Source organism: Coregonus clupeaformis, chromosome 20 (assembly GCF_020615455.1).
Source record: "Coregonus clupeaformis isolate EN_2021a chromosome 20, ASM2061545v1, whole genome shotgun sequence".
Classification (NCBI taxonomy): Eukaryota; Metazoa; Chordata; class Actinopteri; order Salmoniformes; family Salmonidae; genus Coregonus; species Coregonus clupeaformis.
The window spans coordinates 62,779,683-62,796,548 of NC_059211.1; the positions used below are offsets into that span (position 1 = coordinate 62,779,683).

The window sequence follows — 16,866 nt, forward strand, 5'->3', positions numbered from 1 at the left end:
CTACCAGCCAGCCTGCACGTCCCATCTCTCCCTTCATCTCTCCCTTCATCTCTCCCTCTGTCTTTCCTCTCAGGGTACATCCCAATAGCTTCCCCTTCTCACCCTCTCTCCTTCAGTGGTCTGAAAGACTTGATAGACTGTGGAAACCTCATCAAGTCTCTTCAGTGCTTATGAGGGAAAGGAAAGGACACAAGGAGATGAGGCTCTAGAGGTCAAATGAAGATACAGCCTTTATTCATTGATATGGATGGACTGGAGTAGCCTACATGGGTAGCCTACATGAGGTTTGATAGGAGGGACCTCTACGCTGCCCTGTCTTTCACACCTCTTTCTCTCCCCCTCTCTCTTTCCCTCCCTCCCTCTTCTCTCTTCCTCTATCCATAGTGTTGTGGTTACTGAAGTGATGTTGTTGTAAGGGTATTTCACCCACACTCTGTCTGACCTGTTCCCTACACTGTCCTATATATCCTCAACACATCTCTCTCTCCCTCTGACCATCCCTTTGTCCATCCATTCATCCATTCTCCATCTCCTGACCACACTCCTCTCTTTCCCTCTTCTCTCTTCCTTCCTTCCCTCTCTTTCTTACCTGAAGGAGGATGGAAATATTCTCCCTCTGGGTCATGGCCCCACTGAGTCTTTCACCTCTTTTCTCCCTCCCATTCAAAGACACCCAGACTCCTTCTCCCCTCCCTCACTCCCCCTCTCCACCCACCCTCTCCCTCCCCCCTGGCAAGGCTGTATGATCCCCGGAACCACCCCTACGTAAAAATGTATGCACGCATGACTGTAAGTTGCTTTGGATAAAAGCGTCTGCTAAATGGCTTATTATTTATTTATGTATCTGTACGGACCTGAAGTGGCTGTCAGAGTGTATGATATTTTCCCCTCCCTCACTGCCCCTCACCCCATTTCCTAGGGGTGTATGGTGCGTACCTGAAATCACTCTAGGGGTGTATGGTGCGTACCTGAAATCGCTGTAGGGGTGTATGATCCACTCCCCTGCTGACTTGAGTCTCTCCTGCTCCATGGCCACGGCCTTGTGGGACCCAAACATGCGCAGGCTGAACTTGTTGACCCCCGGCTGCAGCATGGCTCCAAACTGTCTCTGGATGAAGGTGGACTGGTTGGAGTAGCTGTAGTCCTCCCCATCCAGACCCATCCCAAACCCCCCCATGCCCCCCGTCCCAGACAGACTCCCCATCTCCGGCGTGCCCGCCACAGTGTTACAAGCTGTGGTCGTCGTGGTTTCCGGGCCCATCGCTACGACGACCACTCCGGTGCCGGTGGAGGAGGAAGTGGAGGCGAGGGCGGCGCGTGACGAGGCGAAGCCAACAGAACGCTGCTGGGCAGAGCAGAAGGAGGGGGCTGGAGGAGGGGGCAGGGGGACAGGGGTGGTCGGGGTGCCAGCTGAACGGAAGGGGAGGCCGTCTCTGGTGGCGCTCAAGATGGAGAGGCGCCGTCGCCCCCCTCCGGAACCAGACCCCTCAACCCCTGACCTGTCACCCTCCAGAGAGGCCTGGGAGAGGCGATACCCTGGGGAGGGCAGGCTGCCCTTACTGCACCTCTTAGAGTCTCCTCCACTACGACCCGGCCGACCCTCACCCCCGCCAGGGGGCCCAACACCTCCCGCCACCCCATCCATCCCCTAACCAGGGAGAAGGGGGGCAAAGGGAGGTCAATATAACCTGTCACTCTCACTCCGGAAACAGATTGTCAAAACGGGACAAGATATCCTGTCAATGTTCAACTAGGAGCATAATAAAAGGCTACTACCTAAGACTGGTGAAAGAGAAAGGTGGTGATAAAATAGTTGACCTCACGTTTTTAGTCTCCAATGGCTTGTAGTTATCTGTCTCCTCACCATAGTGCCAGAACAGACAGCTCACACCTCAGCCCTGGCTCCACTGATCTGTGCATCCTCACCTTGGTGATGGCCACTTAAAAACGACAATAGATCTCTCACTCCAAAAATATGACGACAGTGCTTTCTCTTATCGCCTCCTTTCCCCAGCTCCCTTTTCCTCATCGAGCTCCCTTTTCCTCATCGAGCTCTTCTTCTCCTCCCATGTCCTTGGAACGGTGCTCTCCGCCCGAGGCCCACCGTCTCCTATCTACTGCCGCCCTCAGCGTTTCAACGCCGGGCATATTGGCATCGAATTCCCGGTCTCTCTCTCAGGAATAATGACGCAGGTCGCTCTTTGACACTCCCTCTCTGGTTGTCAAGGATATGTCTCCCTCTTGCTCTCATCGACATATGGTAGTATTCTGTAAGAGTTCATCTTAACGGTGAATGAGAGGTTATAGTTTTGGGTGGTTGGCTACCTATGAATGACAAGTACACGTGAGCCTCATCAGCACGGATCGGTTTGTTTTAACAGACACAAACGGGCACGAGACACACACAGACACTAGCACAGTCTGACTCACCCGCGCGCTGATTTATCCTGACGCACGCTCTCATACAGAAACACGCACAGACAGATAGACACACAAAGATACGAAAATGAGTGCAAATACACGTGGTCGTACCCCCAATTTAGCCTGAATTATCACCCACACGCGCCTAACACCAGAGAATATTCTCTTTGCCCGGGTACGCAAAACAAGGCAAGCTGTTAGAGTCAGCATCAGGGTTCTTTTCGGTTAATTTGATGTCAGCAATCCAGTTCTGAAACACACAAACAGAACAGACAACCTGGGCAAGTGCAGAATATGTGACGTCTCCAAACCCGCCCGGATAAATGCTCTGCTATTTCAGACGCGTTTCCCCTCCTCTTCCACTTCTCCAGTCACTCCCAATGTCATCCTTGGACTGTTACAGCGACATCTTTGGAGGCCATCCTATTAATTCACGATTATTAAAACCTCCGTTTCATTGACTTTTTTTTAATGAATCTTGATGAATAAAACCATGCAAGGAAAAAAGTGCGCTTGAATGAATTAGATCCATGAAGTCCTGTTCCAACCTGAATAACTTGTTGAGCTTGAGAAGGTATATATTCCCACGAGGGGCCAGTATGAAAAAATGTATGCACTCACTAACTGTAAGTCACTCTGGATAAGAGCGTCTGCTAAATGACTAAAATGTTTAAAAAATATATAGCCAAATATTTAAATAGGCTATTTTATGCCCAATCATAATTCAAAAGGAACGCGACACCAGTCTTAATATTCTGATTCCGATTGCATGCTGACTTCCAAAACGCCCATCACCTCTCAGGCACTCACGCAACTGAAATATTAAATAAATAAATACACACAAAGGTCTGAATCTAATCGGCTTGTTGCCATGGCAGCCGCAAACCCATCATCCTTCCTTCCCCAGGCCGCATGCCCAGCCAGCGCGAGAAGCACACAGCGAAGGTATGGCTCCCGCGTCATCCACCCCAATACAACCCGGGAATTGCGCGAGGGAGGGAAATAAAGAGAAAGAGAGAGAGAGAGAGAGGGGGGGGCGTTAAAGGACACTTTTTATTTATTTATTATTAGTCCATTGTTGATAGTCCCAAAATGTTCTGCATGTCAGAAATCACATTTTCAAGATGTAGGACTGTCAAAAAGAAAAGTGTAACTTGCCACATCCTCATGATGATGAAAAATGCATCATATGATGCAAAACGACAATTTCTAGTGGAATTTTCCTTTAAGGACAAGACTGTGACTACCAATTGGATATCACGAAATTGAAAAATAAATAAAAATAATACAAAAAAACTTTTCAAAAAATACAATATAAAAAGGATCAGCAGAGCAAGAGGAAGAAAAGGGACACACAGAACCAAGGGAGAGGAGATAATAAACAGAAGAGAGACAGTTAGTTAGTTAGATTAGTTTATGGGTAGTCGCTGTGAACGCGGATCTGGGTCATCTCTGTTGGTAGAATAAAATGACAGGGCTGGAGCGCCTCAGAAAACTCAGCATATAATGGCATCGGTCAAACCGAATATCTCCACCAGCCACGGCGACAGAGATAAGCCTTATCTATTTCCACACAGCATATGACTGACAACGGCCACAATAACTGGCAACTGAAATGGCTTAATTGCAGTTCATTATTTGTTTCTCAAATTATATAAAAAATGATATGATGGATGGGGACCATGCACACTGAACATACAGGCGTCGCAGAGAGAGAGAGAGAGCGAGAGAGAGAGAGAGCGAGCGAAAGAGCGAGAGAGCCAGAGAGTCAGAGAGAGAGAGAAAGATAGAGAGAGAAAAAAACAGACCTCACGCCATATTATGCTGAGGCTACGCTCCAAGCTTTATTTGGAGAGAGGCAGTGCTTCCAAGACAGAAATTAATAAACACAAAAACATTAAGACTACATTAAGGTAAATTTTAATGAAAAATATTAACTTTATCATCGTAATCTCTAAACTGTTATGTACTTCATCCCCTCATAAAGGAAATGTATTCTAGTTCTATGCTATCTATGTAGTTAGCATTCCAGTTAGTGTGTGCCACTTCGGATTGGTGGGTCTGTCTGTCAGTCAGTGGTAGTGTCCAATAGGAGCAGAGTGTTTAGGGCACGTGGACCGCCCTCATGATGTTAGTGTGACCAGAACCAGGAATCCAGCCGGTCACCACAATCACCATGTCACCTGTCTTGAAGAAGCCCCTGGCCTTTCCTACACACAGTGAGGGAGGGTGGGAGGAGAAGGCAGACACCGAGAGGGAGGGTTGGTGGCGGGAGGCAGACACAGTGAGGGATGGTGGGAGGGGGAGGCAGACACAGTGAGGGAGGGTGGGAGGGGGAGGCAGACACAGTGAGGGAGTGTGGGAGGGGGAGGCAGACAGTGAGGGATGGTGGAAGGGGGGACAGACACAGTGAGGGATGGTGGAAAGGGGATGCAGACGGTGAGATAGTGAAAAGAGACGTGAATAAAATCCATATGACACTAAACATACTCTCTCTCTCTTTCCATGCTGGGAGTGTTTGGTGCATGCTGGGAATTGTTTGAGTGAGTGCTAAGTGCGAGTGTTGTGTAGAGTTAGATATCCTGGGTTTTCCTTTTCTTGGTGATATCCTTTTTTTCTTCTATGCATGATTAAGGTTATTATTTATATTTTCTTGTTGTGGTAGAATTAAGTATATTGTTTTTCGTGTCGAAATTACGCTGATTTTGGTGGGGATGGCGGCCCGAATGGGGACGCCGTCCCTGTCACTTCGGCACGGATTTAGGTGTGTTACTGAAGCTACTGTCACGGTGGAGGAGGTTCTGGTCGCCGAAGGAGAGAAGGTAGGATATGAGAATGTTGCTTATGCGTCACGGATGAATAAAGCGGTGGTGGTATTTCTTAAAGAAGAGCGCCTTGTTGATCGTATGGTTGAGCATGGCGTACTTCTTAAAGGAATGTTTATTCAAGTTACGCCGCTTTTTTCTCCGTCAACAAGGGTAACGATTTCAAATGTACCGCAGTTTATTCCAAATGAGCTATTGGAGCGAGAGTTATTGCGCTTTGGGAAGTTTGCAAGTTCAATTAAGATTGTCCCATTGGGTTGCAAACACCCGGCGTTGAAACAGGTTATGTCGTTTCGGCGACAGGTGTTTATGTTTTTGGACTCACCAGAGCAGACTTTGGAGTTAGCGTTTAAAGTCAAGTATGACAATAGACTGTATATGGCTTATGCTAGTACGGGTAGTGTTTTGAGTGTGGGGATGTTGGTCATAAGCGACATGCTTGCCCGAAAAGGGAGAAGGCAGAGGGAGGGGCGCAGGTGGTCCTCGTAATGCCTGGGCCCACTGATGTAGGGAGAGGTGGGCTGACAGCGGTAGAGCAGCCACAAGCATCTGTTGCTGAGGAACAAGTTGTCCGTGTTGAGGGCACAGAGTTGCAACTTGTACCAGAGGGAAATGTTATGCAGCAGAAAAATATTGTTGTAGAAGGTAAGGATGGATCTGAAGGGCCATTTCCTCAGACTGGTGAGGAGGTGCCCAGTACGAGTGCTGGGGTACAGGAGAGGGTACATGTGGAGCTAATCTCCCAGGTAGTGGAGGAGATGCCCACTACAAGTAATGGGTTACAGGAGAGGGTTCATGTGGAGCTAATCTCCCAGGTAATGGAGGAGATGCCCACTATGAGTGCTGGGGTACAGGGGGGGTTCATGTGGAGCTAGGTTCCCAGGTAGTGGAGGAGATGCCCACTACGAGTAATGGGGTTCAGGTGGGGCTAGTCTCCCAGGTAGTGGAGGAGATGCCTGGTACGAGTGATGGGGTGCAAGTGGGAAGTGTTGAAAGGGATGTGGTAGAGGGGAGTCAGTGGTCTGTGGCCTCAGTTGAGGAGGATCAGGAGAAGAATATGGATATCGCTCTTGATACGATATCAGCTGGTGAGGACTCAATTTACGATCTAGAGGAGGTAAATGGGTTTCTTGATCAGACTTTTGGGAAATCTGTCAAATTGGCAGATTATTTTGATGTTGATAAATTTGTGAGGTCAGCTGTGATGTTACAGAAGACGGTGGGGTTAGACCAGTTGAGTGAGAAGAAGCGGTTTCGCTTGAGGAAATTTGTTACTGCTGTTGCAGCAGCAAAAGGTGGTGGGAAACGTGGTCAGGTTAAGAGAAAATTTAAATAATGATGATGATTATGCCTCATAGGGTGTTCTATTCTCTTTGTCTGGTTTCTCTGTGGTTTTTTCTGCTTTTCCTTTTTATTTTCTATATGGAGGTACTAAGGGTAGGTTCTCTCAATATTAATGGAGGAAGGGACAGGAATAAGAGGGCTTGGGTATTAGAAGTAATACAACAGAAAAGGCTTAATGTAGTTTTCCTACAGGAGACACATAGTGATGAGGAAAAAAAGGTGGGAGGGGCAGCATATACTCAGTCATGGTACTAATTTTCTTCAGGCTTAGGGGTGACTGTGGTATTGTAGTGTATTAAGATTATGACTTTGTTAATATTATCAAGTGGAACCTGAGGGGATGTTTATTTAGGTTCAAAGAGAGCCGTTTTTAGGGTGACGCCCCAGGGAAGACAGGGGATTGGACAGTAGAGGGAGCCACCCATATTTTGGGGAAGATTATATATACTGGGTTTAAACGAAGAAGAGGTTAGAGCAGACATTGTAATTTGGAGGATACTGCTCTCCGGGTGATCTGGACACCTGTACACTTATGCTGAAATCTTGTGATATGAATAAACCTTATGATCAAAGTTCAGTATAAGCGGACTCCTTTGTTTAACAGCAATAACTAGCAACATTAACTCGACACTACAGTATCTACAACAGAGATTGTCAAAGGTCAGGTTTTATTGGTCAAGGTGGATGTTATGTTTTTTTTTTGTTTGTTTTTTTGAATGTTTATGCTCCTAATGAGGGTACAGAGCGTATTGTTGGTTTTGATAAAATAAAGGAAACCTTAAGACAGTGTGACCAAGAGGGGTGTATGGTTTTAGGGGGGGACTGGAACTGTACAGTGGATTTTACTGTTGATCGCACCGCTGAAGAACCTCACCTGCGGTCAGCCACTTGCCTGTCTGGTCTGTTAACTGAGTTTGAGCTTTCTGATGTGTGGAGAGTAAGGAATGCAAAAGTTAGGCAGTACACATGGCTGAAAGTTAATGAAGGTCATGTCAGTGCAGCAAGGTTAGACAGGTTGTATGTATCTGAGCAATACTGTAGTAGGGTTGGAAGGTGTGACATTACTCCTGTGGGTTTCTCTGATCACCATATTGTCACTGTTGATATTCACTTGTCCTGTCCACGAAGGTCATCATCTTATTGGTATTTTAATGTTAAATTGTTACATGATGTCATGTTTTGTGAAAGGTTTTTGTTGTTTTGGGAAAAATTGAGGGTTACAAAAGGGAATTTTGAGTCCTTGAGACAATGGTGGGAGGTTGGGAAGGCCCAAATACGATTATTTTGTCAACAGTATACTGCTCTGTCTCGAATTGAAGTTAAAGAGACTATCAGGGCCCTTGAACAGGACATCAAATCTATTGAATTGAAGTTGATCACTCAGAATGACCCCGGACTAGTCATGAACTTACAGGACAAGAAACATGAACTGAGGTCGTTTCTGCATGAAAGAGTGAAGGGTGCCTTGATTAGGGCTCGTTTCGCTTCCCTCAAGGATATGGATGCTCCTAGTGCTTTTTTTTTTTTTTAAACCTAGGACAGTCGACATTGCAACGTAAACAGATGGTCTGCCTTCGTCTCCCTGATGGGAAGGTGACCACGGATGACAGTGAAATGCGTCAACATGCCGTGGATTTCTATTCTGCCCTCTATAATGCGGAGGATTGTGACTCTGTGTACTGAACAGTTGTTACACGGTCTTCCTCAATTGGGACCTGAGCAAAGAGTCGCATTGGACTCTGACATTACACTGCAAGAGCTGTCCACAGCAGTTATGCAGCTCTCAACAGGCCGAGCCCCCTGGCATTGATGGTTTACCATCTGAGTTTTATAAGCACTTTTGGGGGTCTATTGGGGAGGATTTTTATGAAGTGGTGTGTGAATCTTTTCATGAGGGCTCTCTTCCTGTATCTTGTCAACGTGCGGTACTTTCACTGTTGCCAAAAAAGGGGGATTTGGCTCTCATAAAAAATTGGAGACCTGTTGCTTTGCTGTGTGCAGAATATAAAATTGTTTCTAAATGTCTCTCAAACAGGTTGAAAGAGTATCTGGGATTGTTGGTCCACAAGGACCAGTCCTACTGTGTACCTGATCGCTCTATTGTTGACAACTTGTTTCTAATAAGAGATGTTTTAGACATTTGTAAACTGTCTGATGTAAATGTGGGTTTACTTTCTTTGGATCAGGAGAAGGCTTTTGATCGTGTGGACCACCAGTACTTGTTTAAAACAATGAAAGCCTTTGGGTTTGGGGATGTTTTTTTGTCTTGGATGAATTTACTGTATGCTGGGGCATACAGAGTTGCCCCATCCCTGTCCAAAGGGGCATCAGGCAGGGATGCCCAATTTCAGGGCAGTTATATAGTCTGGCGATTGAACCAATGCTTTGTTTTTTAAGAGCGAGGCTTACTGGTTTCTCTGTGCCAGGGGTTATGAAGGGTCCCACGATAGCACTGTCTGCGTATTTAGATGACGTGACAGTTTTTATTACAGGGGGTGAGGATGTTAAGGTTCTCTCAAACGCTTTAAAGGTGTATGAGGGGTCCTCCTCAGCTAGAGTCAATTGGGGAAAGAGTGAAGCGCTGTGGGCAGGCCAGCTTCAGATGGGGTCCGCTCCACGGTTACCAGGGGGGCTTCAGTGGGGCAGAGATGGGATGAAGACTTTGGGGGGTTTTCTAGGCTCCGATGTCTTTCAGAAAAAGAACTGGGAGGGTGTAGTGGAGAAAGTGTGTGCCAGACTGTCAAGATGGAAATGGGTGCTGCCCCAGCTGTCTTATAGGGTAAGGGTACTGGTAGCTAATAATCTTGCAGCCTCTACCCTGTGGCACAGACTAATGATTTTGCAGCCACCAAAGGGTCTGATACAAGAGCTTCAGAGGACCCTTGTCAATTTCTTCTGGTCTGGACAACATTGGATTAAAGCTTCAGCCCTGTACTTGCCACTGCACGAGGGTGGGCAAGGCCTGGTGGACATTTCTTCCAGGATCATGGCTTTCCGGCTTCAAGCAGCACAGAGACTGTTGTACAGTGACGGTTCTAGCTGGGTTGACACAGCCTACACATTGATGAGGAGAGCAGGCTGTTTGGGATTAGACAAGCACCCTTTCCTCTTAAAGCTGTGAGTCTGTTATGCAGGCTCGGAGAGTTCTGGTCAAGTCCCGTAAGGCCTGCACGCCACCAGGGATGTGGCTTTTTGAAGAGCCTCTTTTTCATAACACTGCCATCCAGTCCCGTGTTCTGGGTTCAGCTAGCCTACGTTCATGCCTGTTAGGTGTGGGGTGTACTAAGCTGGGTCATCTGATGCGGAACAGGAATACAGTGGGGAGAACAAGTATTTGATACACTGCCGATTTTGCAGGGTTTCCTACTTACAAAGCATGTAGTGGTCTGTAATTTTTATCATAGGTACACTTCAACTGTGAGAGACGGAATCTAAAACAAAAATCAAGAAAATCACATTGTATGATTTTTAAATAATTAATTTGCATTTTATTGCATGACATAAGTATTTGATCACCTACCAACCAGTAAGAATTCCGGTTCTCACAGACCTGTTAGTTTTTCTTTAAGAAGCCCTCCTGTTCTCCACTCATTACCTGTGTTAACTGCACCTGTTTGAACTCGTTACCTGTATAAAAGACACCTGTCCACACACTCAATCAAACAGACTCCAACCTCTCCACAATGGCCAAGACCAGAGAGCTGTGTAAGGACATCAGGGATAAAATTGTAGACCTGCACAAGGCTGGGATGGGCTAAAGGACAATAGGCAAGCAGCTTGGTGAGAAGGCAACAACTGTTGGCACAATTATTAGAAAATGGAAGAAGTTCAAGATGACGGTCAATCACCCTCGGTCTGGAACTCCATGCAAGATCTCACCTCGTGGGGCATCAATGATCATGAGGAAGGTGAGGGATCAGCCCAGAACTACACGGCAGGACCTGGTCAATGACCTGAAGAGAGCTGGGACCACAGTCTCAAAGAAAATCATTAGTAACACACTACGCCATCATGGATTAAAATCCTGCAGCGCACGCAAGGTCCCCCTGCTCAAGCCAGAGCATGTCCAGGCCCGTCTGAAGTTTGCCAATGACCATCTGGATGATCCAGAGGAGGAATGGGAGAAGGTCATGTGGTCTGATGAGACAAAAATAGAGCTTTTGGTCTAAACTCCACTTGCCGTGTTTGGAGGAAGAAGAAGGATGAGTACAACCCCAAGAACACCATCCCAACCGTGAAGAATGGAGGTGGAAACATCATTCTTTGGGGATGCTTTTCTGCAAAGGGGACAGGACGACTGCACCGTATTGAGGGGAGGATGGATGGGGCCATGTATCGCGAGATCTTGGCCAACAACCTCCTTCCCTCAGTAAGAGCATTGAAGATGGGTCGTGGCTGGGTCTTCCAGCATGACAACGACCCGAAACACACAGCCAGGGCAACTAAGGAGTGGCTCCGTAAGAAGCATCTCAAGGTCCTGGAGTGGCCTAGCCAGTCTCCAGACCTGAACCCAATAGAAAATCTTTGGAGGGGAGCTGAAAGTCCGTATTGCCCAGCGACAGCCCCGAAACCTGAAGGATCTGGAGAAGGTCTGTATGGAGGAGTGGGCCAAAATCCCTGCTGCAGTGTGTGCAAACCTGGTCAAGAACTACAGGAAACGTATGATATCTGTAATTGCAAACAAAGGTTTCTGTACCAAATATTAAGTTCTGCTTTTCTGATGTATCAAATACTTATGTTATGCAATAAATTGCAAATTAATTACTTAAAAATCATACAATGTGATTTTCTGGATTTTTGTTTTAGATTCCGTCTCTCACAGTTGAAGTGTACCTATGATAAAAATTACAGACCTCTACATGCTTTGTAAGTAGGAAAACCTGCAAAATCGGCAGTGTGTCACGGTTTCGGCCGAGACTGCTCCTCCTCCTGGTTCGGGCAGGCTTCGGCGAGCGCCGTCCCCGGAGTACTAGCTGCCACCGCTCTATGTTTCGTCAGTCGATTGCTTTTGTCTGTCTGTATCACCTGTGGCCATTTGTGAGTTGATTGCGTGCCCTATAAGTTCCTTGTTTTGTGTTAGTATTATTGTGTGTTGTTATTTCACTGTCATGCTGTTCGGAGCTACGTGTTTGCACTCTGTTTGTTTTATGTTTAGTGTTTACGCGTATATGCGTAATTCTCCCTCGCCTCTTGTTTTGTCGAGGTCGTGTGACTTTTGGACATTTGACTTTGGTTTATTAAAGTCTGTTGGACTTAACCTCTGTGTCCTGCGCCTGACTCCTCCACCACATCCACATCGGTTCCCTTCTGACAGAACAACACACCCAACATGGAGTCAGCAGGAACAGCGGCGGCACCCGAATCCCTGGAATACCGGATCAACTACCAGGACACCATGATCCGGCAACTCGGGGCCGCCATGGAGGATGTGTCCAACACTCTGCGCCGGTTGGTGAATAGAGAGGTGCCCACGCACCCTTACAACATCCCATCACCAACGGCCAGTCCTCCTCTCTCAGCACCGGAACCCAGTGGCATTCGGCTCTCGCTCCCGAGGGCATATGACGGTTCTGCAGCCGGGTGTCAGGGATTTCTCCTGCAGGTGGAACTTTACCTGGCCACCACACACCCGGCGCCCTCGGGATACGAGCGTCTCCGCCCTCATCTCCTGTCTATCCGGCAAGGCGTTGGAGTGGGCCAACGCCGAATGGAGGGGAATAGACGCCGCAACCATCACCTACGCGGAGTTCTCCCGCCGCTTCAGGGCTTTCTTCGATCATCCACCTGAGAGGAAAGCGGCGGGAGAGCGTCTGTTCCACCTCCGACAGGAGAAGAGGAGCGCACAGGAGTTCGCACTAGAGTTCCGGACACTAGCAGCGGATGCGGGGTGGAATGAGAGGGCCCTCATCGACCGCTACCGGTGTAGCCTACGAGAGGACGTTCGTCGTGAGCTGGCCTGCAGGGACACCAACCTGTCGTTCGACCAGTTGGTGGACATTTCCATCCGTCTAGACACCCTGCTGGCCACCCGCGGACGTCCCGAGTGGGGGTCGTCCATTCCGCCCTCCAGCACCTCCGAGCCGATCCCCATGGAGCTCGGGGGTGCTGGCGCTAGAGAGAGGAGGAGAGGTAACCCGAGGGGGGCCATCCCCTGCACCACCTGTGGTCGTGGAGGACACACCGCGGCCAGGTGCTGGGGAGGGTCTCCTGGGAGAGGTGACAACAGGCCACGCACTGGGGAGTCATTTCAGGTGAGCAGGCGCCCCACTTACCCAGAGCTTTCTGTTGGTCACATGAGTATTCCTGTGAAATTTCCACAGGTGGCACCTCATTCCCAGCATAAGGCGCTAGTAGATTCAGGCGCAGCTGGGAACTTTATTGATCGGGCATTTTGTTGTAGGTTAGGAATTCCCCTTCGGCCGGTAGAAGCTCCATTTCCTGTCCACGCATTAGACAGCCGGCCGTTGGGGTCGGGCCTGATCAGGGAAGTCACAGCACCACTGACGATGACGACGCAGGGGGGTCATGAGGAGATCATTCAGTTTTATCTGATTGACTCTCCTGCGTACCCGTGGTGTTGGGCCTTCCCTGGTTAAGCACCCATGATCCTACCATAGCGTGGCAACAGAGAGCTCTTATGGGAGTGGTCTGCCCAGTGTGTAGGGAGATGTTTAGGTGTTTCCGTAGGGGCGACCTCGGTAGAGAGTCCGAACCAAGTGCCCGCACTGCGCATTCCCCCTGAGTATGAGGATTTAGCACTTGTGTTTAGCAAATCGAGGGCAACACGGCTACCTCCTCATAGACAGGGGGACTGTGCGATAAATCTCCAAACAGGAGCGGCTCTGCCACGGAGTCATGTGTATCCCCTGTCTCAAGAGGAAACAGCGGCTATGGAGACTTACATAGCCGAGTCCTTGGCACAGGGATACATACGGTCCTCTACTTCCCCAGTCTCCTCGAGTTTCTTCTTTGTGAAGAAGAAGGACGGGGATTGCGCCGTGTATTGATTACCGGAGTCTCAATCAGATCACAGTTAAATACAGTTACCAACTTCCACTGATTGCGGGCGATGACGGAGTCATTACGCCGGAGCGCGGTTCTTCACAAAGTTGGATCTCAGGAGCGCTTACAATCTGGTGCGCATTAGGGAGGGGGGATGAATGGAAAACAGCATTTAGCACCACCTCGGGTCATTACGAGTATCTCGTCATGCCATACGGGTTAATGAATGCTCCTTCAGTCTTCCAATCCTTTGTTGACGAGATTTTCCGGGACATGCATGGGCAGGGTGTAGTAGTTTACATCGACGACATCCTAGTGTATTCTTCTACACGAGCCGAGCATGTAGCCCAGGTGCGCCGAGTGTTGAGAAGACTGTTGGAGCATGACCGGTATGTCAAGGCAGAGAAATGCCTGTTCTTCCAGGAGTCCGTCTCCTTTTTGGGTTATCGGTTGTCTGCGTCTGGCGTGGAGATAGAGGTAGACCGGGTATCGGCCGTGCGTAATTGGCAAACTCCAACCACTGTAAAAGAGGTGCAGCAGTTCTTGGGTTTTGCTAATTACTACCGGAGGTTTATTCGGGGTTTTGGACAGGTTGCAGCTCCCATTACGTCCCTGCTAAAGGGGGGTCCGGTTCGTTTGCAGTGGTCGGCTGAGGCGGACAGGTCATTTGTCAAACTAAAGAACCTGTTCACCTCGGCCCCTGTGCTGGCGCATCCGGATCCCTCTTTACCCTTCCAAGTAGAGGTAGACGCTTCCGAGACCGGTATTGGGGCAGTTCTGTCACAACGGTCCGGCACGCCACCTAAACTCCGTCCCTGTGCGTTCTACTCTAAGAAGCTCAGCTCGGCGGAGTGTAATTATGATGTTGGGGACAGGGAGCTGTTAGCCGTAGTCCAGGCCCTAAAGGTGTGGAGGCATTGGCTTGAGGGGGCTCAACACCCTTTCCTCATTCTGACTGATCACCGTAACCTGGAGTACATCCGGGCAGCTCGGAGATTGAACCCTCGTCAGGCTAGGTGGAACATGTTCCTAACCCGGTTCGTTTTTAAAATCACATACATCCCTGGGTCCCAGAATGGTAAGGCAGACGCCCTGTCCCGGCGGTATGACACAGAGGAGAGGTCCAACGAGCCTACTTCCATATTGCCGGAGTCTTGTTTGGTGGCTCCGGTGGTATGGGAGGTCGTGCGGAAATCGAGCGGGCACTGCGCACCGACCCTACTCCCCCCGAGTGTCCTGTGGGGGCGGACGTACGTTCCGCTCGAGATTCGTGATCGACTGATTTATTGGGCTCATACATCACCCTCCTCTGGACATCCAGGTATTGGCCGGACCGTGCACTGTCTTAGCATGAAATACTGGTGGCCAACGTTAGCTAGGGATGTGAGGGTTTATGTCTCCTCCTGCTCGGTGTGTGCCCAGTGTAAGGCGCCTAGACATTTGCCCAGGGGTAAGCTACACCCCCTGCCCGTTCCATAACGACCATGGTCCCACCTATCGGTGGATTTCGTAATCGATCTTCCCCCTCCCAGGGGAATACCACCATTTTGGTCGTTGTGGATCGGTTTTCCAAGGCCTGTCGTCTCCTTCCCATGCCGGGTCTCCCTACTGCCCTACAAACCGCTGAGGCCCTATTTACCCATGTTTTCCGGCACTATGGGGTCCCCGAGGATATAGTGTCTGACCGAGGTCCCCAGTTCACCTCCAGAGTTTGGGGGCGTTCATGGAACGGTTGGGGGTCTCGGTAAGCCTTACCTCGGGGTACCACCCAGAGAGCAATGGGCAGGTGGAACGTGTCAACCAGGATGTGGGTAGGTTTTTGAGGTCCTATTGCCGGGACCGGCCGGAGGAGTGGTCTAGGTTCATCCCCTGGGCAGAGATGGCCCAGAACTCTCTCCGCCACTCCTCCACCAATTTAACACCTTTCCAGTGTGTTTTAGGCTATCAGCCGGTCCTGGCACCATGGCACGAGAGCCAGATCGAGGCTCCTGCGGTGGACGAGTGGATTCGGCGCTCGGAGGAGACGTGGGGACGCTGCCCATGTCCATCTGCAGCGTGCCATCCGTCAACAAAAGGCGAGCGCCGACCGCCACCGCAGTGAGGGACCGGTGTACGCACCGGGAGATCGAGTCTGGCTCTCGACTCGAAACCTGCCCCTCCGCCTGCCCTGCCGGAAGCTGGGTCGGGCGGTTTGTGGGGCCCTTCAAAGTCCTGAGAAGATTGAACGAGGTGTGTTACAGGTTACAACTGCCTATAGAGTATAAAAATATTAACCCCTCGTTCCATGTGTCTCTTCTCAGGCCGGTGGTAGCTGGCCCACTCCAAGAAGATAGGATAGGAGAGACCCCTCCGCCCCCTTTGGACATCGAGGGGGCCCCGGCGTACCGGGTCCGGACCATCTTGGACTCGAGGCGCCGGATGAGTGGTCTCCAGTATCTCGTGGAGTGGGAGGGGTACGGTCCGGAGGAACGGTGCTGGGTACCCAGGAGGGACATACTCGATCCATCCCTCCTGACTGAGTTTCACCATGGGCATCCCACGCGCCCGGGTCCGCGTCCTCCTGGCCGTCCCCGAGGCCGGGGTCGGCGCACGGCTGGAGCCGCGCGTCAAGGGGGGGGTACTGTCACGGTTTCAGCCGAGACTGCTCCTCCTCCTGGTTCGGGCAGGCTTCGGCGAGCGCCGTCCCCGGAGTACTAGCTGCCACCGCTCTATGTTTCGTCAGTCGATTGCTTTTGTCTGTCTGTATCACCTGTGGCCATTTGTGAGTTGATTGCGTGCCCTATAAGTTCCTTGTTTTGTGTTAGTATTATTGTGTGTTGTTATTTCACTGTCATGCTGTTCGGAGCTACGTGTTTGCACTCTGTTTGTTTTATGTTTAGTGTTTACGCGTATATGCGTAATTCTCCCTCGCCTCTTGTTTTGTCGAGGTCGTGTGACTTTTGGACATTTGACTTTGGTTTATTAAAGTCTGTTGGACTTAACCTCTGTGTCCTGCGCCTGACTCCTCCACCACATCCACATCGGTTCCCTTCTGACACAGTGTATCAAATACTTGTTCTCCCCACTGTAGGTCGTTGGAGGAGCTGGGAGAAAGAGCGGGGATCCGATCGTCTCGCCTACTGAGGAAGGTCGTCGCTGAGGTCTGTGACTCCTTGCCAGTACTTCATCTGCAGTATGTGACTGACACTTCCAATTCTGATCGGTGGAAGGAGGGTCTGGATTATGTGTTCCCTGCACTGATTGTTAGTGCTGCGGCGGGGGCATTCGAGGAGGA

The 16,866-nt window shown here is 49.7% G+C and overlaps 2 protein-coding genes across 4 annotated transcripts in view; both read right to left on the minus strand.

Moving 5' to 3' along the window:
* The window catches only part of LOC121543875 (potassium/sodium hyperpolarization-activated cyclic nucleotide-gated channel 3-like), a 31,085-nt gene extending 27,409 nt beyond the window's left edge, over positions 1–3,676 (minus strand). The window contains exons 1-2 of the mRNA XM_045205840.1: positions 1,824–3,676; positions 969–1,648 (exon numbers count right to left, since the gene is read on the minus strand). Of these exons, the coding sequence (XP_045061775.1) occupies positions 969–1,645 (677 nt within the window). The 5' untranslated portion in view covers positions 1,646–1,648; positions 1,824–3,676. The remainder of the gene's footprint in view (positions 1–968; positions 1,649–1,823) is intronic.
* A 564-nt stretch (positions 3,677–4,240) lies between these two features.
* The window catches only part of LOC123481447 (pyruvate kinase PKM-like), a 35,547-nt gene continuing 22,921 nt past the window's right edge, over positions 4,241–16,866 (minus strand). For all 3 annotated transcript variants that reach the window (XM_045205674.1, XM_045205673.1, XM_045205672.1), the window contains exon 12: positions 4,241–4,631. In XM_045205674.1, coding sequence (XP_045061609.1) covers positions 4,525–4,631 — 107 coding nt within the window. In that variant the 3' untranslated portion in view covers positions 4,241–4,524. The remainder of the gene's footprint in view (positions 4,632–16,866) is intronic.